Here is a 24,988-nt window from a genome sequence, read left to right as displayed (position 1 = left end):
GCATGTTTGATCCCGTTTCTTTTTTTGTTTATCTCTCAAAATATGATATTATAGTCACATGACAACATGCATAAAAATATATATACAGTAAATATTGCCATGTAAGAAACCTTGATGGATTACTTCCATTGCAAATGACCTTTTTTGACGTCCTGAGACCTTAAAAGTCTCCTGGCATAAACACTATTCGGTTGTTTAGGGCCATGACCACTAGAGGAAACCACATGATCTTAAAAGCTCTTGACTACTTTCAAAAGGGAATATATTGAATATATTAAGTACTTTGTGGGTTACAATTGGTCATGAAGAAAATATTGAACAACTTCAACTTAGTCTTGGTTTGGGTATTATATATCCATCCATCCCTTTTCTACCGCTTGTCCCTATCTGGGTCACGGGGGGTTCTGGAGCCTATCTCAGCTGCATTTGGGCGGAAGGCGGGGTACACCCTGGACAAGTCGCCACCTCATCACAGGGCCAACACAGATAGATAGACAACATTCACACACTAGAGCCAATTTAGTGTTGCCAATCAACCTATCCCCAGGTGCATGTCTTAGGAGGTGGGAGGAAGCCGGAGTACCTGGAGGGAACCCACGCAGTCACGGGTAGAACATGCAAACTCCACACAGAAAGATCCCGAGCGCAGTATCGAACCCAGGACCTTCGTTATATATATTATTATTAAATCATATTGTTGCATATTATGTGTTTTCTTCTTGGGTACACACATGTTTTTCTGCAAATACATTACTGCCATCAACCATCTTTACCATTTTACATGAAACAAGTCCAGTATGGTAAGTAAATCCTCATGTATACTACAGGGGACAATATAAGTGTTTTGTTTTCATTACAGTCGTCCCAAGTTAGCGGCTTCACTCTGCTGCAGACTTTTGTTGTGTTTTTAACAATCACATTCTGTACATATTCATGGCCAAAATGAAGTATTTCAAGCAAAAAAAATCATGTCCAAAATTAAGTATTTCAAGCATAAAAAATGTTTAAATGAACTAAAAAACTAAAAATATAAATACTGTACTACAGTAGTATTGGCCATTAGATGAGACCAAACTGATGGTGTAATATATATATATAGAGAGAGGGGGGGGGGGGGGGGTAATGGGCAAGCGGTAGAAATTGGATGGATATATATATATATAGAGAGAGAGGGGGGGGGGGGCAAGCGCTAGAAAATGGATGGATATATATACATATATCCATATATAGTGTATGTATATATGTGTATATCTTGTAATAATATACTGAATATGACAACGTTCATGTTATTAATAGCAGTATTAAGACCCACCTTTTTGATTTGGATTTTACCTAATATTAGTTAATTTTATTGAAGTCATTCCTACTTTACTTTTTATCTTATTAGTTATACAAGATTTTATTTAGTTCTATTTATTTATTATATATTTACTGCACATTAATTTTATTTGTATCTTTCTTATTTTTTTTTTTTAAATTATTTTATTATTATTTTTATCGTCTTGGGTCTTACTTGTATATTATCCTTTTTTCTCTACTCATGGTTCTTACTATTTTACAGGTTTTATTATTATTACTTTCCAACGTTCCTCAGATGAGCCATCTGCATCATGGGTTATGGGCCGCGCTGTGGGGGTGCTTTGTGTCAGCATCCTGGTGCAGATGACTCCTGTGATAGTGTTTACTCACCTGTCTCCTCTGTACTCAGCCATGCATTCATTTGTTCATATAGTTGCATGTGTGTGCGTGTGTTTGTGTTTTCTACTTGTGTGCGTGCGTGCGTGCGTGCGTGCGTGCGTGCGTGCGTGCGTGCGTGCATGCGTGCGTATGTATTAATGGGGGATCTGGGTCATCGGGGTATTGTTTTTAAGTTTGTAAAGCACTTTGCGTTGCATTTCTTTTATGTATAAAAAGCGCTTTATAAATAAAGTTTGATTGATTGCTTGATTGGTTATACTGTATATATCAAGTGATTATGTAGGAATGTACACTACCATCACTATAGTGGATCAAACCAGTTTAAAGGTGACTACGTGGGTGTTATTACATAGTTTTAAAATCGTACCCAGAGGGTCGTTAATATTAATTAATATTTTTTTAAGCTTTAGCCATGAAAGTATTTAACATGTAATAATTATTTCCTACATTGTGGAAACGAATTTACTAGGGTCAGACCCGGAACCAATTAACTGTAATAAATGAGAAATTACTGTATTTTGAAAATTAATGTTACCAAAACTTAAAACTATGAATTAAACCCTAATAACGCCCAGTTTCTACCTTCAAAATCACACTCACGCACTTCATATAAAACATGCTATGGCAGCCATTTTAGGAAGACAACCCTAATACAGTATGTCATCAGTAATTATTTCTGTAGTGTTTTTGCATCAGAAATAATAGAGGACAACAATACATTGTCTCGAGAGGTTAAATGATCAATAGTGTCAAATACTGACCTCACGGTCAAAGCTCCAATTAAAACAAGTGATTTTGCCTGCTGTGTTTGACGGAGCAATGTCCTAAATTCTAAGGCCTTATTACTTAAAATAATCAAATAATCTGCCAGAAGAAAAATAAGAGTTAGATTTTTCAAAACAATTTAAAAAGTTTTAAAAAAAAAATATTGGCATATTATAAATATTATAGCCAGGATTTTAATACAGATAATAAGCAAATTAGTCAACATGTAGAAAAAAATCAAATCAAAAATCTTGTTAATTATTCAATAATGACGTTTTTATTAGCTGCAGTTTTTGCAGTGTATTCTATTTGTCCATGCTCATGTTGAATATTGTGATTGTAGTTTCGATGGGGTATGATTATTTAAATTAAATTATTGCTTATTTGCTTACACATTTGAGTTTGATGTTCAGTCTGCGATTTGATGATTTCATTCTTAAACCCCAATATAATGTATTCAATTGTAACAAAAAGAACAAATTACTGTGAAACTAATGGTTTAGTTTATCCCAGAAAATGGTGAAAAATAAATCAACAATTGCAAGATGACATTCAGGGCAAAAAGTATTTTTAGTCAGTATGTTTGGGTTATTTAGCTGTAATGATTTACCTGCAGGAATAAAAGTGTAAACATGAAAATTGCTAGCTGTTTATCAATCAAATGTTATTTAGCGACTTGTCAACAATAACAAATCTTTATTAAATCATTTTTCATCGACATTGTCGATTACGTCGACTAATCGTTGCAGCCCTACGACTATTGAGAAGGGAAGCACTAAGTATTACCACCACTAGATGGCACTGTTTCCAGAAAACAAAGCTGGTGTATGCCTTTTTGAACACATACATCCTAGCTGGTGCTAAATATCAATAACACCATTTGCTTAATTAAATGAACACACAGCCAAAAACTGCTGACACGGCAGAGAGAATTTTCCCAGAAGGTGAAAACATGCAGGAACAAGGAGCTTTATTCCCACGGCACCCGGCTGTACCTGGGCTGTATTTGACATAAATGCTGACTGAAACCACTTGAGATGATGCTGCCTTTGCAGAAGAAAGCCATCAAGCTTGACGCCATGGTAACCAAGTGTGTAAAAAATAATAATAGTAATAATAATAATAATAATCCCTGCATCTTAAATGCATATATTTTCCTACACAAATGCAGTGGATATGTAAGTGAAATAGTGAGTGACAAATGCTGCAGTATTAGAGAGGATAATACTTCTCACACCATCCATGCAGCTTTGTTTTCATCCGCAGCTTAAAGAAGGAAAGTCCTATAAGGGACTTGAATAAATGTGACGTGTGTAAGCCGATGCAGGGAGGGAGGAGGAGGGAGTATAAAAAGTTAAAGTGCATCAATCAGGTAAGGAAGACAAGAAGGAGGCTTGAGGCAACATTTGATCCCAGATTGGAAAGTTAAGTGTTCCTTTTGGCGCATATACAGTAAGAGCCAGGCAGCCATCAGAGGCCACCGTTGAGACTTTTCTGCCGCTCTTTCGGATTTAAGAGGACGCCCGGTTGACAAAGGTGAGTCCTGCATCTGCACGATGCAGGTGAGGGACATGCATGATTCATACTGCATGCACTTTTTGCCCCTCAAAAGACTGGCTGTGCTCGTACACTGGAAGATATTACTCCTTTGGTTGCCAGTTATTAGACACAATTCTCTCCGTGGTGCAGTGGAATCGGACACCACTCGACACAAAACAGGGTAAATAATAAGCAGCACTCTTGCTCTGTTTGCCCGGTAATGACTAGTGATGATGTATGCATGCATGGTGCAGAAAAAATTCATGTTTGATTAAAATAACAGTGTGGCTTCTTGCTGCAATGCAGTGTACTTCGACTCGGTTGTTTGAAGATATATTTTAAGGAGTTAAAATCTTTTTAACCTTGCTAGCAAACTTGTGACTTACATAACTGAGGCATTCCTCAAGACATCCCTTAAAGTTCTTTCCTTTTTGGGCAGGTACAAATAATGTGATTTGTGTAACTAAGGTGTCGCTGTAGGTTGTTTACTTCAGGTGCAGTCTGATAGTCACTTATGGCGTTCCTCAAGGTTCTATCTTAAGTACTCTCTTTTTCATCACTAGTGACCCGCGAGTTTTGTTCAAAAAACTTGTGGCTCACATTTTTGCAGGAGAATCTTGAAAATACCAGAGTGTCGTTATGGAGATGATCTTTGGCTAGCTTTTTTGCACAAGATTCTTAAAAACAGCAGAGCGCTCCTGTAACTCTGACCAAATAAGAAGACCAAAATCGGTGTTCTCCGGAATACTCAATATATAACTAATAGTGAAAGGAGAAGTCTGGCCCCCTGGTCTTTAGTTTCCTGGCAATGTGTCTCCTAAAACAATTTAGTTGAATATCCATGCCGAAGAGTGCATTGGGGACTTTTTCGTCCTTTCAGGTAAATGTTTTTCCTCTATTTTTAGTCATAACTTTGTTTGAAAATGAGGTTTTTCCTAAAAGGGTTTTTTGCACGTTCAATCTTAATTTTTTTGTATCAAGTTCTTTCTTAGCTCAACGATACACAGGGAAATGTGGTCCAGTTAAGGAAAGGGCCAGGACGAACATGTCTTAAGGAGTTAAGAGTCTATATAAAAAAAAATTTGAATCATGTTTTTTTTCTACTTTTTACTTCAGCCCTTAATAAGAGGAGCAAACATGTCAGGTTTGGAGTGTGTTTTTAACCCTGAATGCCCATTTGATCCAATTAGGTCAGTTATGTATTTAAAAAAAATTGCATAAAATGAGTTATAATCCATATAGTAAATAATAAAGGACCTGGGTACATGACATGTTAGCTATGTTTATGTAGAAGTCAATTCATAGATTTGAGCACAAAAAAGTAGAAATAAAATATCCAAAAATGTTTTATACAGTCTAAAAAATCCTACTCTACCACTTTTAAAATATGCATACCCCAGAGGGTTAATAGATTCAGTGGGGTTGGAGTTGGACTATAGTGAACTAAGGATTAAATAAACAATAACATCATTCATTTAAACAGAAGTACTTTAGTCAAAGATCCCCTATTTACTCATTCGCTTGTTCGTGTACTACTGTATGATGCTGACAACCCAATTAAGCAATTATGCAGTAAAAAGTCCCCAGGAGTTGTATCAGTTATCTTGTGAGACGATATCATGATAAATAAGACAAACATTTTCCACAGGAGCAGCATGTCCCTCACCTCCATCCTCTCATTAGAGGACATTGAAAATGCTGTAAAGGATTGTCAAGGTAACACGCACACACACGCGCACACACACACACACACACACACACACACACACACACACACACACACACACACACACATATATATATATATATATATATATATATATATATATATATATATATATATATATATATATATATATATATATATATATATATATATATATATATATATATATATATATATATATATATATATATACATATATATATAGTGCTGTTAAACAATTTATTTTTTAATCAGATGATACACACATTTGAATTTGGATTAATCACGATTAATCACAGGTTATTTTCAAACCTATCAAATTGAATTAGTTACCGCATGTAAATAATCACAAAATAAAATCGCATTAATCATGTATTAACACAGAGTAACCATCCAGAAATATTTTCTTCATTTCATATACACCCCAGTGGGACTTTAGATAAAACTGTTACCAAGTTTTGAACAAATAAATGATGTATATTTAGTAATACATTTACAAAAAAATATACGCCATTCTCACAGTGAAATTGTATTTGTGTCAAAAATATTGAGGTACTTTTTAAATGTCATTTAAAGTATGCAAGCATTTATTTTGCTGTGATTGTTCATCATTAATCAATTTAATAATATGTTAATTTATTTATATATTAATTTAAAAGTTTGATTAAACAGATTTTAGATATATATAATATGACAGCAATAAAATTAACTTAAAAAAGACACCAATTTTGGGACATTTTTGCAATTTTATTGTCAGAATGTCATCCAAAAACATTTTAAAATATTTAACTTGAATGCATGTCATTTATTTGTTTGAAACACAGTACAATATTCAGCTAATTTTAATGCCATATTTTTTTGTGATTAATCACATGAGTTAACTTGTTATTTTTGACAGCCCTGATGTTATACTGTATGTGTGATTGCAGCTCCAGACTCATTTTGCCACAAGAAGTTCTTTGGGCTGTGCGGCCTCTCCTCTAAGACGCCACAGGAGGTCCAGAATGTCTTCCAGATGCTCGATGAGGACAACAGCGGCTACATCGAGGAGTCCGAGCTCAAGTGTGTTCATAGGCTGGCGTACAATCACGGCCGGCCCCTGGCATGAACACTCTAGGCTAGGCCTGGGCAATTATTTTGACTAGGGGGCCATATTGAGAGACAAAAATATGTGCCAGTGTGTAAAAAAATAAAAAATAAAAATAATAATAATAATAATATATATATATATATATATATATATATATATATATATATATATATATATATATATATATATATATATATATATATATATATATATATACAGTATATAGGTGTACACTGCCTTCCGCCCGAAGGCAGCTAGGATAGGCTCCAGCCCCCCGCGACCCAGAGAGTGACAAGGGGTAGAAAATGGATGGATGTGTGTGTAAAACTTTACTGTATAGTATGTGTGCTTGGGTCCCTTTTATTCAGGAACACTAATACAAAAACTAAAAATAATGTCTGATTGCGATGAGGTGGGGACTTGTCCAGGGTGTACCCCGCCTTCCGCCCGATTGTAGCTGAGATAGGCTCCAGCGCCCCCCGCGACCCCGAAGGGAATAGGCGGTAGAAAATGGATGGATGGATGGATGAATGCTAACAATGTTATGACTTTTTTTTTACTGGATGAGACAACCAGAATGTACATGAAAGTAAAGAATGTGGGATTTACAATATTAACTACGAGTGATAAAACACTGAATATTAACATCATATGAACTTCTTTCACGTCACCAGATGCTCAAATGTCATCTTATACAATCAAGCGAAATGCAACAACAATGCAAAAAACATGGCGAGATATGAACGTAAAGGCTAAAAAAAAAAACACCTACAACCTGATTTGATATCACTTTTCTGCGGGACTTTGTTGTAAAAATCTGCTTCAGTGTCCGTCCCAGACACCCGCGTTTCAGGCTGGCTCTGTGGAAACAAACCCCGCCCACTCTGCTGGGTGCTTCGTCTGAACTGCTGTGACAGAGATTACCATAATAACTCTTATATCACTCACTTTCTATAGTTCAAGATTTACGGTAATTTGAAAAAAAGTACCGCACATTATCATTGCGGATACAGTTTCGATGTTGAAGATCTAAAAAAATGGTTTGCGGGCCGAGGGCCATATTTTCCCAGTTCTGCTCTAGGCGGTTGTTTAAGACCACTAAACAAGCACATGATCATATATTTTCAACCACTTGTGACATTTGCTTCAATCTGATTAACAACTTATCAAACCCAGGTAGTATAAAACACCAAAACGGGGCCAAACATAAAATCTTGTTCCAGCACTGCTTACAATTCTCTTTCAAAATGTTCCGCAGCGTGCGTGACAAGGAGATTAAGACCGAGTTCATACACACTCACACAGCTGTATTAAAGCCACCCCAGTGTAATCCATCTATAAGTGTTATTATGGAATGTGTCCTACATAATTCACTTGTTCCCCTGTTTTGTCTCTTCATGAGTTCCTATTCAAATGTAACACAAGGATCTGTGTGTGTGTGTATGTGTGTGCGTGCATCGTGCACAGGTTTTTCCTGCAGAGGTTTTACCCAGGAGCACGAACGCTGACTGAGGCCGAAACCAAGAGCTTCATCTCAGCAGCTGATGACGACAGCGATGGACGGATTGGAGCACAAGGTCAGTATCAGATAACCATTTCAATGCATTGAATGGCTCTTTATAATTCAAATAAAACATACCAGAGGTGTGGACTCGAGTCACATGACTTGGACTCGAGTCAGACTCGAGTCATGAATTTGATGACTTTAGACTCGACTTGACAAAATGTAAAGAGACTTGCAACTCGACTTAGACTTTAACATCAATGACTTGTGACTTCACTTGGACTTGAGCCTTTTGACTTGACATGACTTGCTACTTTCCCCAAAACCTAAAGTTTAAAAAGTTATTATCGTTCGACATTTGAAGTTGCACAAAGAAGGGTAAGTTTTGAATGTAAGCTAACGTTTATTGGCTAAGTAACATGACTTTTATTTGCTGTGTAGTTAAATCAGTGAGGCTGTAAACTCACTGCTAACGTCGTAACCATAGACATCTTATAAGTAGACGCAGCATCGAGCGCTACTGCTTACTGGCGCAGACGAGACGCGGGGCCGCCATGTTGGAGTGGTGATCCGCTCCACTCAGTGCAATTCATTTGGCAGGAGCAATGAACTGTCAGCGCATTTAATTCATTTTACCTCACTGAATACCACTGATTTTCACGCGCTTTTTTGTCATACGTGTAGCTATGATAACGGACACATGTTTTATTATTCATAGTTTGCTTAACAGTAATAGAATATTCTTATATGCTATAAGTGACCAGACGTCCGAGATCAAAACTGGGAATATAAGCCCAGAGAAAGGGGAAAAAAACGGTCAGCTATTTTTAAGTTGAAGAAACAATATAATTACGTTATATATACATGCGTATATCCTACATAAACAATGTATGAATACATTAGATATCTATATATCTTATAGACCGTATCTCTGTTGCTGCAGCAGCAGAGAGTTTATTCTGTCTTGACACTTTGTATTGATATTTTGTATTACATTCTTCCCTTAAATGATAATGTTTACAGTGATTGTTATATACGTATTTTTTATGTATGTCGCTTTGGATAAAAGCGTCTGCCAAATACTTAAACATATATAAACACCTGAAAGTCTTTATATCAGCTAAAACCACCAATCTGTTTCACTGGATTCAGAATAAAACCAAATGCTGTCTTACCCAACAATGTTAGTATTTGAATATTGTTACTTGAAGACTTATTCCTGGTTACAATTATACTGTTAAGAAAGTATTGTCTTATATTTTGCCTAAAATGAGAATGCATCATAATCAGTGGCGGCTGGTGAATTTTGTTTTAGGTGGGGCTGAAAGTTTGTAAACCAAACCCCTGTAGGGGCGTCATCCTCCCCCAGAAGATTTGTTTGTGATTTTCACATACAAATATTGAAGATCTTTGCTCCTTCTTAACTCTGTGGTAATGTTATTTTCATAAAATACAACCAAATGTACATTAATGTTAAATCTTACTTGTGAAAAGTAATCCCCCGATTCCTATTTTCAACAGTCCGCTCATTTGAGCAGGAAAACGCTGAACACCAGCCCGGCATCTTTGTTTTCTACCTGTCAACTGTCAGTTTAGGCTGCTCGCCGGCTCCTCATCACCGATTCAAGATGCAATTTGCTCGCGTCACAGCAACCAATACTGTGTCTACTTATAAGATGTCTATGGTTATAACATCATTTCAAACACAGCAATATGTTGCGTCCACTGCAGTTTGCTTCCTTATTCATACTTTTTGTCAAGTGATTTTTTTAAGCAGGGTTGCATGAGGTACCTACACCTAACGTTACGTTAGTCAATGTATCACACACAGTAACATAACGTTAGACGGCGGTCAGCAGCACCGCATATTTTAGCCACCTACAAAAAGACAAACATAGTCAAATAAAGGTCAGTTAAAATGTATACTATATTAAGAATATGTGTACATATTGCATAGGGCCCTGACATCTTAAAAAGTACAACTCTGTTCATTGTTATGTTCATGTATTTGTTATGTTTTTCATGTGTACGCACACATACACACACATACACACACATACAGTATGAGATGAGATCAATGAGATAAGGTAAGAACAATAGAAACTGCTGTGGAACTAGTTACAATGCAATATGCCATGGAAATACAATGTTAACACTTTTGTACAAATAAGTACAGTTGCACTTGTTTTTGCAAATGTGTTTATTCTGTAAAGGAATGAGTTAAATGTTTAAAATTGTTTAAACTATTAAAACGACTGGTTAATAGTGCTATTATGAATTGCAATGTCAGTACTATTTTTTTTCCTGCTATTTCAAATGCACTTGTTTTAATAAATAAATACAGCGGTTTAAAAGCATACACAATCTGTGTAAAAATATTAGTCTGTGGTTAAAAGGACTTGAAAGGACTCGAAACTCAAAATGCAGGACTTGTGACTTGACTTGAGACTTTCCAGTCTTGACTTTGGACTTGACTCAGGACTTGCCTGTCTTGACTCGGGACTTGACTCGAGACTTGAGGGCAAAGACTTGAGACTTACTTGTGACTTGCAAAGCAATGACTTGGTCCCACCTCTGAAACATACTCTCGTCATGCATGCACCAGCCATTGAACTTTAACTTAATCTCTCAAAACAATTTTTGTCCAATTGTTTATTATCAAGTGATTTCTACATACTGTTGTTTTTTTTTACATAGAGTTCCTGATGATGGTCCTCTCCTGAGCACTCCATGTGGAATTTTCTTATGTTATTCTTATGTTAGTCCATGTATGTTATCTTTATTTTTGTTAATGCATATGCAATATATATTCCTTTGTGTTCTGTCTGTGTTGTCTACTGCACCGCTGACAATGAAATACTGTGCATGAAAAAAATGTGGCCTCTTCAATAAAGTTGGCAACAAAATACATGACTATGAGCAAAACTGCAGCTCCATGTTTTCATTTATCTTTTGTTTAATGGTCCTTTGTAGGTGACGATTTAAGTATGACCCAGCAGGCACAAGACATTGATACGTTAATTATGCATGCATGTCCTTTAAAACTCACTTTGAAACAACGCTGCAAAATAGTTGTATTTGTAAACTGAGACAACGTTGATGTCCGACGTTGGATCCACGTTGTTGGTTGGGGAATGACCAGATTTCAAAGGTCAAATCAACGTCACAACTTGACATTGAAAAAACGTCAAAAAGCATGTTGTTTCAACGTTATGTTTGAGTTGCTCAACGTCAGGACCTACTCAACAAGTTCTCAACGTTGTTTTAATGTCTTGTGCCTGCCGGGAAGGTACTAATATTATTTTTCAATGTACTGAACTTGTTTTAAGGTATTTTCCTACTATTTATTGGCTGTGCAATACTGTAATAGAAATGGTGATAAAAATGCTCTATTCCTAGTACTGTATTATAATACAGTATATTCTTATTATTTTAGGCTGTGCAATACTAATATAAATGATTATAAAAAAATATTAATATGAAAATGAATTATAATATAGTATTTAAATTAGTATGATAAATAATACAATTATATTTCTAGCCATTTATTTCAGACCCAAAGGGATCCATATTGCTGTAAAAACAACAACAATAAAGCACATCAATATTTTTAATATTTTGAAAATATACAGATAATGTGATTTGACTCTCTTTCTAATATATTATGTATTTAATGATCTATAATTATCCAGAAAGAAACAACCAACATAAAAATATAGTGCGGTATTCAGTAGGAACTATAGGTTGCAGGGCCTGGGTTTCTACACGAGCGGCTGATAGATGACATCAACCAGTGTTGCCAGACATAGGGACATTTCACTCTCTGTATAATCTACGTTTTTTAAATCCCCAAATGCACGATAATTGTAATTATCAATAAATGTCTATTTCAAAACAAAAAACAAACAGTACATAATGCACTGTGGATGTTGTTTGTTTTACTTGTGTCTTTGCGGCCAGGTGGAAATGTTGTTCTGCTACTGGTAGCCAAGCTTTTTCTCGAAGTATATTTAATGTAAAACTGTGTTATAAGCTATAATAGTACTGCAGGGGTATTTTATTAAGGTATAAGATGGTATTGAGTAACGTCGAATCGGGTAACACAATATTTTCGCTAAAAATGCAATAATGTTTAGCTACCAGTACGATAGTTTGTCATTTACCGTTTGGCAACAATGCGTCGAGCTGTCAAAAGCAGGAAGTTAACAATGTGAAGCATCTTTCGTTTTTTTTCCGTTCCCTCCTCTTTAATTTGTTTTCCACCCTTTGTGTCAACAAAACGTGCACATGGACCCGTAAGTTTATGCTCTGTAAGGTGAGTCTTTCTGTCTGTTTTTTTAATGTTTCGTTTTAAGGGGTTTAGCCACCTTGTCGACGCAAACCGGAAGCGCATATTAGCGAAACTAGCTTTTTTGCTAAGTAGTGTTTTCTGGATGCTCATTTATTTAGCTCAGCTGGTGGCTTACTAACTGTTTGTTTTACTTTGTTAAGCGAACTTAAAATTGCAGAAATATAATGCAAACTGCTATAAACGTGTTTTTATTATGAAATATTTGTGTTAGACCTTCATTGGAGTCATTCTACAGCAGCTACAATCTCAGTATGGTCATTTTTTATTAGTTAGTATGAGTAGAATACACTCATCTTAGAAGTCATGACTTACAGTTGATGGCAATAAACACAAATGTTAAAATTGTTACATTTTGACAATTTATAACAGGTTTCCAAAGTGTGGCACGTGGGCCATTTGCTGCCCGCAGCTAACTTTTTAACGGCCCACGGCTCATTCTAAAAAATACTATTACAAAAAGTGAAACAAAAGAGCAAATTGGTTTAATGTAACAAGAAAAAGTTGCAATGTTGACTCTACTAACAACTAGGGATGTCCGATAATATCGGACTGCCGATATTATCGGCCGGTAAATGCTTTAAAATGTAATATCGGAAATTATAGGTATGGGTTCCAAAATTATCTGTATCGGTTTCAAAAAGTAAAATTTATGGCTTTTTAAAACGCCACTGTGTACACGGACGTAGGGAGAGGTACAGAGCGCCAATAAACCTTAAAGGCACTTCCTTTGTGTGCCGGCCCAGACACATAATATCTACGGCCTTTCACACACACAAGTGAATGCAAGGCATACTTGGTCAACAGCCATACAGGTCACACTGAGGGTGGACGTATAAACAACTTTAACACTGTTACAAATATGCGCCACACTGTGTACCCACACCAAACAAGAATGACAAACACATTTCGGGAGAACATCCACACCGTAACACAACATAAACACAACAGAACAAATACCCAGAACCCCTAGCAGCACTAACTCTTCCGGGACACTACAATATACACCCCCCCAACTCAACCCCGCCCACCTCAACCTCCCCATGCTCTCTCAGGGAGAGCATGTCCCAAATTCCAAGCTGCTGTTTTGAGGCATGTTAAAACAAATAATGCACTTTGTGACTTCAATAATAAATATGGCAGTGCCATGTTGGCATTTTTTTAAATAACTTGAGTTGATTGATTTCGGAAAACCTTGTTACATTGTTTAATGCATCCAGCGGGGCATCACAACAAAATCAGCATCAAGGGTTGGAATTGGGGGTTAAATCACCAAAAATGATTCCCGGGCGCGGCACCTCTGCTGCCCACTGCTCCCCTTACCTCCCAGGGGGTGAACAAGGGGATGGGTCAAATGCAGAGGACAAATTTCACCACACCTAGTGTGTGTGTGACAATCATTGGTACTTTAACTTTAACTTTAACTTAAATTAGGCGTAATAATGTGTTAATTCCACGACTGTATATATCTGTATCGGTTGATATCGGAATCAGTAATTAAGAGTTGGACAATATCGGAATATCGGATATCGGCAAAAAAGCCATTATCGGACATCTCTACTAACAACAAAGCTGTCCTGCAGGCTTTTTTTTTTTGTTCTTTCTTTCTTGTTCCTTTGTCACTGTTCAAAAAAACTAATAATGAATCAAAATCAATGTTGTTATGAATTATTGACCTAAGCAAGGCTCCAATTACTTCACAGCAAGTATTCAACTTTAAAATATTGTGGAAGGAAAGTGTGTTTGCCAAATTTAAAAACTAAGTTTTCTTTTATAAAAAGGGCATACCAAACAAACAAACAAAAAATAATGTTATAAACTTAATAATCTAGATAAATCTGAAGTTGATCTAGTGACATAAGTGTTGAAAGTTTTTTTTTTTTTTTTTTTTTAAATACATATGATTTATTTATGAGTGGAGCCCCATTGGATCCCCAATTATTTTAGTAGGATTTTTTAAAAACTGACATGACTCCAAAAATTATAAATTACAATGATTGTTGTTATGAATTATTTTTAAGGCTCCAATTACTTCACATCAAATAATGATAATATAAATAATAATGGATTCGATTTACATAGCACTATCTATACACTAGACACTCAAAGCGCTCACAAAGAGTGAAAACCCATCGCTCATTAACTCCACATTCACACTTTCGTGGTAGTAAGCTACATTTGTAGCCACAGCTGCCCTGGGGTATACTGAAGGAAGCATGGCTGTCAATTTGCGCCTCAGACCCCTCCGACCACCACCAAACATTTATACACATTCATACACCAGTGTGAGCAGCAAGGGTGAAGTGTCTTGCGCAAGGACACAACGGCGGTGACTTGGATGGCAGAGGTGGGGATCGAACATGGAAACCTCAAGTTGCTGCCACTCTACCCACTGTTCCACGCTGTCTCGCTTTGAAAATTTTAGGGGGGCAAATATTGCATATTTTGTGTTCATGTCATAAAAACAGGGTTGTCTTTGACAAAAAGGGCCTAAACATGGGAAAAAACTTCATATTGACAGATAGGCCTAAAGTTGATCTAGATATTTACTGTAAGCATTGAATACATAAATTTAAAAAAATAATCTACAACTTAGGTTAAAAAAATAAATTATATTTTGTTTTGGTTTGGAAAATAAAGGCATGCTTTAATTTTTCAGTGTGCGGCCGTCAGTGGAAAAAGCTTTGACACCTTGTGTTTATAAGATAGTCTTTATTAGAATTTAAAATCATGCCTTCTATTACAACGGTCATCAGCCTATATTTTATTTGCCTACTTGTAATAATCCTATAAATAATATTTAAGCGTAGATAATTTTTCAGTTTTCCTCCTGCAGGCAAACGGCATGCTAGCCAAACAATTGTTCAATCAAAAGACATCAAGACAACCGTGACACTGATGTTGATGATAAGGTAAAAACAGTTTGAATTAAATATGTTATCGTCAATATTTTAAATGTGCTATTACCTTGTCTTGTTGTCTTTTTTAGCCCCAGGATGGCATCAGGTATGCAAGAGAAACAGTACACCCCTTCTCTGCTCAATTTCTTCATTTATAACCCCACGTTTGGACCACGGGAAGGAGAGGTGAGCCTGTATTTGTATATTATGTATCTTTTTATATATCTCTGTGCTCCATATTTCTGATAATGTGTTGCGTTTTTTCAGGAAGAGAAGAAAATACTGTTTTATCACCCCAGTGATGTGGAGAAGAACGAGAAGATCCGAAATGTCGGCCTTTGTGAAGCTATTGTTCAGTTCACCAGGTAGTCGTAATAAGAACTGTGCTTACTGTGGAGTAAGACCTCACTTGTGTGTGTCATGTTTCTAGAACGTTCTGCCCAACCAAACCAGCAAAATCTCTGCACACACAGAAGAACCGGCAGTTTTTCTTTGAGCCTGAGAACAATTTTTGGATGGTCATGGTAACCTTTTTTAAGAATTTTTTGTTATCGTTTTTTAATTTAAAAAAAAAAGAAAACATGTATTTTTATTTCTTAGGTGGTTCGAAACCCGATGATTGAAAAACCCAATAAAGATGGAAAACCTCCCACGATAGAGTATCAAGAAGAGGAAATACTTGTAAGTGCCGCCTCTTTGTCTGAATACGCAACTTCAACGTACAACTGATTTACGATGCAGCCTTTCCTCTGTAGGACACAGTGTATGGTGCAGTGGTAAAGCAGTGCTACAGCATGTATAAGGTACACACCAGTATGTTTTCATGAATCTCACCTGAAACCACCACATTTTGAGTGATTACTTTCTTTATGCTGCAGCTTTTCAATGGTACCTTCAGTAGAGCCATGGAGGCCGGCGGGGTGGAGCTGCTAATTCCGAAGCTTGAAAAGTTCTTCTACAGGGTAAAATTTTAGTCATTTGTATATATATTTTTAAGGCCTATTGTGTTACCATCTTAGGGTGCACTCACATTCCAAGACCAGCTGTTTTGTGCTAAAGCATATTTGGCATCTAACTAGGACTGCAGCTATCAATTATTATAGTAATTGAGAAAACTATTAATTAATTTGTTCGATTAATCGGGTAAACCATACTTTATAGCCTAAATGTGTATTTTAGAGAAATTAGTTGAAACAACAATTGTTCTGTTTGCCATCGCCTTCATTCTTTTTTCTAATAAATACACATTATTAACATTGAAATGTAACTTTTAACGTGTGTATAATAAAAAAATATATTTTTTAAAACTGTTCACCGGCAAACAGATCATAGCCCTCTGTGTGCTCCACTGCAGCGGCCGTGCAGAAACTATGTCGACATATTTAAAGTTCCAGGTGCTCCATACGGTCCGGATTTAATACATTTTTATTATTTACACTCCCTAGGCGATTAATCGAAGCAACAAAATATTATAAATAATATTATATTATAATAGTAGAAACTTTTTTCTTATCCATGAATCGTTGTAGCTTACATCTAACATAATTTTTTTTTTTTATGCTACCCAAGCATGTTTTTAATCTCATAACCCTTGTAACTCTTGTAGTAATAATTAATTGTCTTTAATTCCCAAAAGGGCAATCAAACAAGAAAAAGTCACAATAAGTCAACACGTGTGGAACATTGCTGTAAAGCATCCAAAAGGGCTTCCAGTGCAATCCAGATTGCTCCAAACATAAAACGACCCCCTTTATTTTTGTTTTTGGAGCTTCTTTTTTCAGAAGGCTCACTGGTATCTACAAACCCCGTTTCCATATGAGTTGGGAAATTGTTAGATGTAAATATAAACGGAATACAATGATTTGCAAATCCTTTTCAACCCATATTCAATTGAATGCACTACAAAGACAAGATGTTTGATGTTCAAACTCATTAACTTTTTTTTTTTTTTGCAAATAATAATTAACTTAGAATTTCATGGCTGCAACACTTGCCAAAGTAGTTGGGAAAGGGCATGTTCGCCACTGTGATACATCACCTTTTCTTTTAACAACACTCAATAAACAATTGGGAACTGAGGAAACTAATTGTGGAAGCTTTGAAAGTGGAATTCTTTCCCATTCTTGTTTTATGTAGAGCTTCAGTCGTTCAACAGTCCGGGGTCTCCGCTGTCATATTTTACGCTTCATAATGCGCCACACATTTTCGATGGGAGACAGGTCTGGACTGCAGGCGGGCCAGGAAAGTACCCACACTCTTTTTTTACGAAGCCACGCTGTTGTAACACGTGCTGAATGTGGCTTGGCATTGTCTTGCTGAAATAAGCAGGGGCGTCCATGAAAAAGACGGCGCTTAGATGGCAGCATATGTGGGCTCTGTACCGAGGATGTCGCTGTGGCTTATGCAGCCCTTTGAGACACTGGTGATTTAGGGCTATATAAATAAACATTGATTGAATGATTGATATGTTGTTCCAAAACCTGTATGTACCTTTCAGCATTAATGGTGCCTTCACAGAAGTGTAAGTTACCCATGCCTTGGGCACTAATGCACCCTCATACCATCACAGATGCTGGCTTTTGAACTTTGCGTCGATAACAGTCTGGATGGTTCGCTTCCCCTTTGGTCCGGATGACACGATGTTGAATATTTCCAAAAACAATTTGAAATGTGGACTCGTCAGACCACATAACACTTTTCCACTTTGCATGAGTCCATCTTAGATGATCTCGGGCCCAGAGAAGCCGGCGGCGTTTCTGGATGTTGTTGATAAATGGCTTTCGCTTTGCATAGTAGAGCTTTAACTTGCACTTACAGATGTAGCGACAAACTGTATTTAGTGACAGTGGTTTTCTGAAGTGTTCCTGTGCCCATGTGGTGATATCCTTTAGAGATTGATGTCGGTTTTTGATACAGTGCCGTCTGAGGGATCGAAGGTCACGGTCATTCAATGTTGGTTTCCGGCCATGCCGCTTACGTGGAGTGATTTCTCCAGATTCTCTGAACCTTTTGATGATATTATGGACCGTAGATGTTGAAATCCCTAAATTTCTTGCAATTGCACTTTGAGAAACGTTGTTCTTAAACTGTTTGACTATTTGCTCACACAGTTGTGGACAAAGGGGTGTACCTCGCCCCATCCTTTCTTGTGAAAGACTGAGCATTTTTTGGGAAGCTGTTTTTATACCCAATCATGGCACCCACCTGTTCCCAATTAGCCTGCACACCTGTGGGATGTTCCAAATAAGTGTTTCATGAGCATTCCTCAACTTTATCAGTATTTATTGCCACCTTTCCCAACTTCTTTGTCACATGTTGCTGGCATCAAATTCTAAAGTTAATGATTATTTGCTCAAAAAAAAAATGTTTATCAGTTTGAACATCAAATATGTTGTCTTTGTAGCATATTCAACTGAATATGGGTTGAAAATGATTTGCAAATCATTGTATTCCGTTTATATTTACATCTAACACAATTTCCCAACTCATATGGAAACGGGGTTTGTATGAGTGACAAAATGTAAAGTGCTGATTCATTTGGTGCCACAGTAGGGGTGGCAAAAAAAAACAACGATTTTTTTAATGAATTGCGATTCTTATTTGTAACGATTCTTAATCAATTGAAAAATGATTAAAATAGATTTTTTTAATTATTATTATTATAATTTAAAAATATGTCCTGTCCAGCCACTTTATTAAATGTTTGGGTAGAATATTATTAAACAAAATCACTTTTCTTTCAAGTAATATAGAAATTTATCAGAGCTTTTATCTATTTTATGGAGGAATGTAGTTAATCATATAACTGGAACCCAATGTTATTTAAAAAAGTATTCATATTGAATTGAGAATTGTTTTGAATTGAAAACGTTACCCCCAATAATCAAACCGAATTGAATCGTGTGGTGCCCAAGCATTCAAAGCCCTAATATCCAGGCCCGACTATAAGACACCTGTATTTTTTTCTATAGAATTTTTGTTTTATATATAATATATGTTGTTAATATGTACATGTTTTTGGATTGCACACTCCAGTATCTGCAGACTCTCCACCTGCAGTCATGTGACCTGCTGGACGTATTTGGAGGCATCAGTTTCTTCCCACTGGACAAGATGACGTATTTGAAGATCCAGTCGTTTGTCAACCGAGTGGAGGAGAGCCTGAGCCTCATCAAATACACAGCCTTTCTGTATAATGACCAGCTCATATGGTAACAAGCTCACAAGTCTAGTGGCTCACACGCGGTCTTTACAGGTGTTAAATTGTCGTTGTGTTTGCAGGAGTGGCCTGGAACAAGACGACATGAGGATCCTGTACAAGTACCTGACCACTTCACTGTTCCCCAGGCACTCTGAGCCAGAGGTGAGGGAGGGGCACTGAGGATGTTGTGAATACACATTTTGTAGACTCGTTATTAATATTCATATTATATTTAGCTGGCTGGGAGGGACTCTCCACTGAGGCCAGAGATTGCTGGCAATTTGTTGCATTATGGGAGGTGAGTTTTATAAAGTCCTGTAAACCATTTGCATTCACTGGCCAGGGCATTATGTACAGTATACCCGCACAATTTAATAAGGAGCTTCAGAAGAGATATGTATACAAACGTAACAATTCTCAGTTTTATGATGGCTTTATTTCATCTATATGAGAGGACTCTCAGTATGATGCAAACTAACAATCAAAATTGTTGTGTTTTTTTAAGCAGATTAGTACATTGGTAAATAAATAAAATGCTGACGTTGTACGCCTGCTAGCAGGCTCTGTGAGATGAATCTGGAATCTGATTGGTTAAAGAAACAGCCTCATTTCTGATATAGTTTAAAGGGGAACTGCACTTTTTTGGGGGAAATTTTGCCTATCGTTCACAATGATTGTGAAAGACAAGAAGACGGATGTATTTTGTTTCTAAAGCATTCAAACTCTTAAATAAAAGTCTGCTTACAATGGAATCAATGGGATGTTCTTATACCGCCTATAAAGCCCTCTAAATAACCATCCAAAAACCGCCAACAATACTCCACTTACATTTCGTGACCTGAATATTAACCAAGTGTTACTGATATTATTACTATAAGAGCTAACACAGACAAAATATTTATAGTGGCACCGTGATCACAGAGAGCGAACTAGCTTGTGCTGCTATATTGACATCATCAGATGGTGATCTGTCTGCTTCCTTGCCTCATAGCTCGTGAAGGTTTTTTTTACAGATCACAAATATTGTCTTTCACCTTGATAGTATGTAGAAGGATGATGACATAATTCGACAAATTGGTCAACTTTGGCATCCAATTTAGACCCGAAAATGGCAAGAAAGGCACGAAAAGACGCTTGGTTCCACTGCCCTTTTATCTATGCGAGAATTACGAGTCATTCTTCATCCAAACGGGACAATATCAATATCTTAACAGTAGGCATCCCAGTGACAGCAGGCATTGTACAGTAAGTGATAGCGCTGTAACGGTATTGTAGATACCACGGTATTACGGTTTAAAAATCTTCTCAATAATGCTGTGACATGTGCAATATCAAACGAAAACTTGGTGTGTAGTTTTTTGTTTTTTTTGTGGCACTTTTGCTTTGCCAGGTCTGATAATAAACTACATCTCCCAGAATCCTCTGCACAACACGGGATGGCATTGTGGTGGCGTGGAGCACCGTTAAGGAGAGCGAGGCGAAGCAGGAAGTGAAGTGTTTTCCACTTCGTAGACGAGAAGAGGAATTGTTTTTTTCCCAAACTTTTGGAGCTATTTTGCTAACAAACAGACAAACCAACCCTGGCAAAAACATAATCTCTGTGGCGGAGGTAATAAAGCGTGCCACGTTCCAATCCAAAACAGACTCAGTCAATGCACACGAAGCCGAGGGAAAGCAACTGCTTCACACATGATAAGCTACCATCACCCGGAAAAGAAGCGAATACCTCAATTTGTGGGGTTTTACATCATTAAAAGTTAAAATGTGAGTTAACTTTTCAGAGAAACTGCATTTTCCAAACGGATATACAAAATGTCCACTGTAGAGGTCGAGGACTGAGAAAGTAAAAGTTTAGAAACACAGTGGATGTTCTTGCACAAGTATTTCCACTTAAAAATCCATGTTTGTAGTAATAAATACGAATGGAAAATTTCAGCATTATGTTTATGTTCAATTACAGTAAGTGTGTTTATTCTAAACATTCCTGACACTTCATTTTGCACATTATGGCAATTTGTTTATTTTTTTGGAAATATATCACAATAGTATTGTACTATGGCCTTAATACCATCATAATATTGTACCCTGATATTTTGATACCGTTACATCCCTAGTAAGTGATGTTTTATTAGGTTCGTTGGCTCTTGTGAAGTTTGTAGTGCGTAATAGTAATTAATGATGTTGTCGAAGAAAAAAGAGAACGTTGTGATGCGTTTGTGAAATTATTACGCCGCTGTATGCTTACAATTTGTAAAATGCATAAATATCACATGTTATGAATGTGCCTGTTACTACATCACATCTATACTTACAGCGTGTACTGTATATAAAATCTTGATGGAGGTGTTTGGATGTTTTGTAAGCGCTGTAGGCAGAATAGAGCGACTCCAATAGGCTCTATTGTAAGCGGAGTTTTGATCACATTTATTTACTTGTTAGAATGCATAAAAAAAGAAAAACATATGTGATCTTGTCTTATATAAGGATTGTGAATTATAGGCACAAGTCCAAAAAAGGGCAGTTTCCCTTTAAGCATAGCATTCAACTAAGAGAGCACAGTCTACCAACTTAAAGGTTTCTAGCAGCCTTTACGCTTTGCGACATCTCGCTTCCTGTCATGTAACTACACAATAAGTACTGTATTTTAAGGGGCTGGTGTGTTCGTAGACAGAAAATTACAAAGTTGGAAAAAAAATCAAAATAATAGACATGGATGTTTTCCGTCGGTTAAAAGCTCGAAATGTAAGTTTCGATTATTTTTTAATTAATCTCCCAGCCCTAAAAAAAAGACTTGAATTTAGGTTGTAAATGTAGGTCCGTGCTTCTGAGAGTGTTTAAGCCTGCAGACAAGGCTGTGCTGGCCCTGAAAACCCTCCCACTAATGAGAAAAATAATGGTACTTTGTCTCTCTTTAAACTTTACACTCCTGTCCTGACAGGTTTTTGACAGGACCTTCTAATCTCAAAGATCCTGAGGCCAAGTTTCGTTTCCCTAAAATATTTGTCAGTTTAGAGGATGGCTATGAGGAGCTGCATCTGATTGTTTATAAGGTAAGCAAGACTTTTCACATACAATTAGTCTATTTAGCATAATTTTTTTTCTTCGTTATGTTAGAATGATTGGAAATGGTCATTATTAAATGTTTTGAAGATTTAACTGTTTTTGTTTTTTTTAAGATTTAATATATAATTGTTGCATTTTCACCTTTTCCAGGCGATGAGTGCTGCTGCCTGCTTTATGGTCGACGGTAATCATTTGTCCTGCCTAGCTTTCCCCTCCTTGCTAGCATATATTTATCTTCACCAGGTCACTAAAATATTTATTTTCTTTTAACGTCTTTCCTGGCTTTTCCTTTTTCCATGCAGCTTCTGTGGAGTTGACAAGAGACTTCTGTGAGCAGTTGGATGGATTAGTGGGCCCGCAACTCACCCTGCTGGCGTCTGATATATGCGAGCAGTTCACCATCAACCGCAGGATATCAGGGTCAGTTGGGCATTGATTGCGTTCTCTTGTTTTGAGTCGGTTCACTAAAAGCAGTTATGGTTTGTATGTATATTTTTTATTGATATCCTGTTTTTTATTAAGCTAGGGATTGTTTTGTGACCAATGTCACACAGTTTCCACACTATAGGCTTCCATCATATTTGGCTTCAGATATATTCGTGACTGTAATCCAAGCATCCAAGGATGGACTATAGAGAAGAATCCACTGAATAAATAATGACGTCCTGAATTCTTTGTCTGCCGCCTATCCCGATTTTGTAAACTGCGTCAGTAACTGCATCCTCAGCTGGCTTGTCCCAATGGCTATAATCCTGTAAAGTGACGTATCTTGGTGTATAATTTATAAATGCTTGACCCACTGCGGCTATTTTAGCTACCATCCAGCAAACTGGCTGATGCTGAGACTACTGTAAAGCTTCAGTTTGGTGTGCAGTGTGTGCTTACACAATCTACTGTTTCAGAGAAAATTTGAGTCTTTAGCATGAAATGAGATGCTGTACTTAATAAAAATCAAAGCGGCGTGGCATATTTCAGATTTCACAGCTGCTAGCAAATGGATAATGTTGCACTATGAGTTCTGTGTGCTTACATTTGTTGTTATGTGCATCAATGTAGGCCAGAGAAGGAGCCCCAGTTTAAGTTCATCTACTTCAACCACATGAACCTGGCAGAGAAAAGCACTATACACATGAGGAAGACGGCCAGTGTCTGCCTCACTTCTGTCCACCCTGACCTCATGAAGATCTTGGGGGACATCAATTGTGACTTTGCCAGGTTAGGGTGTACTTTATCTAGTCAGCACAAATGTTTCATTGACATAAAGTGGTGCTCAAGTGGTCTGCACAAGTAGTTATATTTTGTTTGTGCGTTTCAGAGTTGATGAAGATGAAGAAATCATTGTGAAAGCAATGACCGACTACTGGGTTGTCGGCAAGAAGTCAGACCAGAGAGAACTGTATGTGATATTAAATCAGAAGAATGCCAATCTGATTGAAGTTAATGGTATGTCTGCACTAGGCCTGCGTTAGATCAAGCTGAGGTGAGCATGTTTTTATAAATAACCTTATGCTTTTTCACTTCTGCAGAGGAGGTTAAGAGGCTTTGTGCGACGCAGTTCAACAACATATTTTTCCTGGACTAGTGGAATGGACATAAAGACTCTTTGACCACACTACAAACTTGTCAGTGTTGTAGGAAACCACAGCATCATTTGTGTAATGCAATAATTGCATTGTAAGAAAAAAAAAAAGCTTTCTCACCTTAATTTTTAATTTAACCTTTACAATGTAATGTACTTTTGTAATTAAGTGTAAAAAAAAATCCCTCTGCATGTACTTGATCACTTGTCTGCACATAACTTCTTTTGTTTCTTATCATGAAACATTTTTGTTTATGTCTCAAACTGGTGTGCATATAACTGCTATTTCTGGTTACATAGCTACTAGTTTTCAGTTTTTAAAAAGGATGTCATGTCAAAAATCATTGTTTGTAAACACAAATACATTTGAATAAATTATGTAGTTATTTTACACCACAAGCCTCTTTCTTTACATTACATTTGACTCGTTATATATTATACTACTATGCTATGATTTATACTCTATTACTGCGTAACAAAAATGCTTTATGTACATAAGCTTTTTAGTAAATAGCAGGGTGAAAAAATCCGGCGCCTGTCAAAGCTAGACCGGAAGTGGAAGAATCGAAGAACCAATCAGAAGTCAGTATACTTGC

General features: G+C 36.7%; 2 protein-coding genes across 3 annotated transcripts; both read left to right on the top strand.

Annotated features, from left to right (window-relative positions):
• Window positions 1-3,838: 3,838 nt before the first annotated feature.
• On the top strand, window positions 3,839-11,216 carry pvalb9 (parvalbumin 9). 2 transcript variants are annotated; one of them, XM_062054910.1, is made up of 5 exons: window positions 3,839-3,999; window positions 5,657-5,718; window positions 6,637-6,769; window positions 8,265-8,374; window positions 10,999-11,216. In XM_062054910.1, the coding sequence occupies exons 2-5, from the start codon at window positions 5,658-5,660 to the stop codon at window positions 11,022-11,024; spliced, it is 330 nt and encodes a 109-aa protein (XP_061910894.1). In that variant the 5' UTR covers window positions 3,839-3,999; window position 5,657; the 3' UTR covers window positions 11,025-11,216. The 2 variants fall into 2 exon arrangements, with proteins under 2 accessions (XP_061910894.1, XP_061910893.1); XM_062054909.1 differs by having other exon boundaries at window positions 5,651-5,718.
• A 1,255-nt stretch (window positions 11,217-12,471) lies between these two features.
• Window positions 12,472-24,776, top strand: ccz1 (CCZ1 homolog, vacuolar protein trafficking and biogenesis associated). The gene is made up of 17 exons (XM_062054908.1): window positions 12,472-12,616; window positions 15,486-15,561; window positions 15,639-15,735; window positions 15,817-15,914; window positions 15,980-16,073; window positions 16,150-16,230; window positions 16,305-16,352; window positions 16,428-16,511; window positions 19,585-19,760; window positions 19,831-19,912; window positions 19,987-20,048; window positions 22,689-22,800; window positions 22,964-22,997; window positions 23,116-23,233; window positions 23,870-24,028; window positions 24,129-24,256; window positions 24,340-24,776. The coding sequence occupies exons 2-17, from the start codon at window positions 15,548-15,550 to the stop codon at window positions 24,393-24,395; spliced, it is 1,443 nt and encodes a 480-aa protein (XP_061910892.1). The 5' UTR covers window positions 12,472-12,616; window positions 15,486-15,547; the 3' UTR covers window positions 24,396-24,776.
• The last annotated feature ends 212 nt before the right edge of the window (window positions 24,777-24,988 follow it).

The sequence above is a fragment of the Entelurus aequoreus genome, linkage group LG08 (genome assembly GCF_033978785.1).
Source record: "Entelurus aequoreus isolate RoL-2023_Sb linkage group LG08, RoL_Eaeq_v1.1, whole genome shotgun sequence".
Taxonomy (NCBI): domain Eukaryota; kingdom Metazoa; phylum Chordata; class Actinopteri; order Syngnathiformes; family Syngnathidae; genus Entelurus; species Entelurus aequoreus.
Note: the sequence above shows the minus strand (reverse complement) of the source record. Positions and strands in the feature narration are given on the sequence as shown.

Bases quoted from the DNA above. Each gene is read 5' to 3' on its own strand.
- pvalb9 (XM_062054910.1), top strand. From the start codon at position 5,658: ATGTCCCTCACCTCCATCCTCTCATTAGAGGACATTGAAAATGCTGTA. The intron at 6,770-8,264 runs GTGTGTTCATAG...CATCGTGCACAG, and splicing joins ATCGAGGAGTCCGAGCTCAA to GTTTTTCCTGCAGAGGTTTT. The intron at 8,375-10,998 runs GTCAGTATCAGA...TTTTTTACATAG, and splicing joins TGGACGGATTGGAGCACAAG to AGTTCCTGATGATGGTCCTC.
- ccz1 (XM_062054908.1), top strand. The intron at 16,353-16,427 runs GTACACACCAGT...TTTATGCTGCAG, and splicing joins AGTGCTACAGCATGTATAAG to CTTTTCAATGGTACCTTCAG. The intron at 23,234-23,869 runs GTCAGTTGGGCA...GCATCAATGTAG, and splicing joins ATCAACCGCAGGATATCAGG to GCCAGAGAAGGAGCCCCAGT.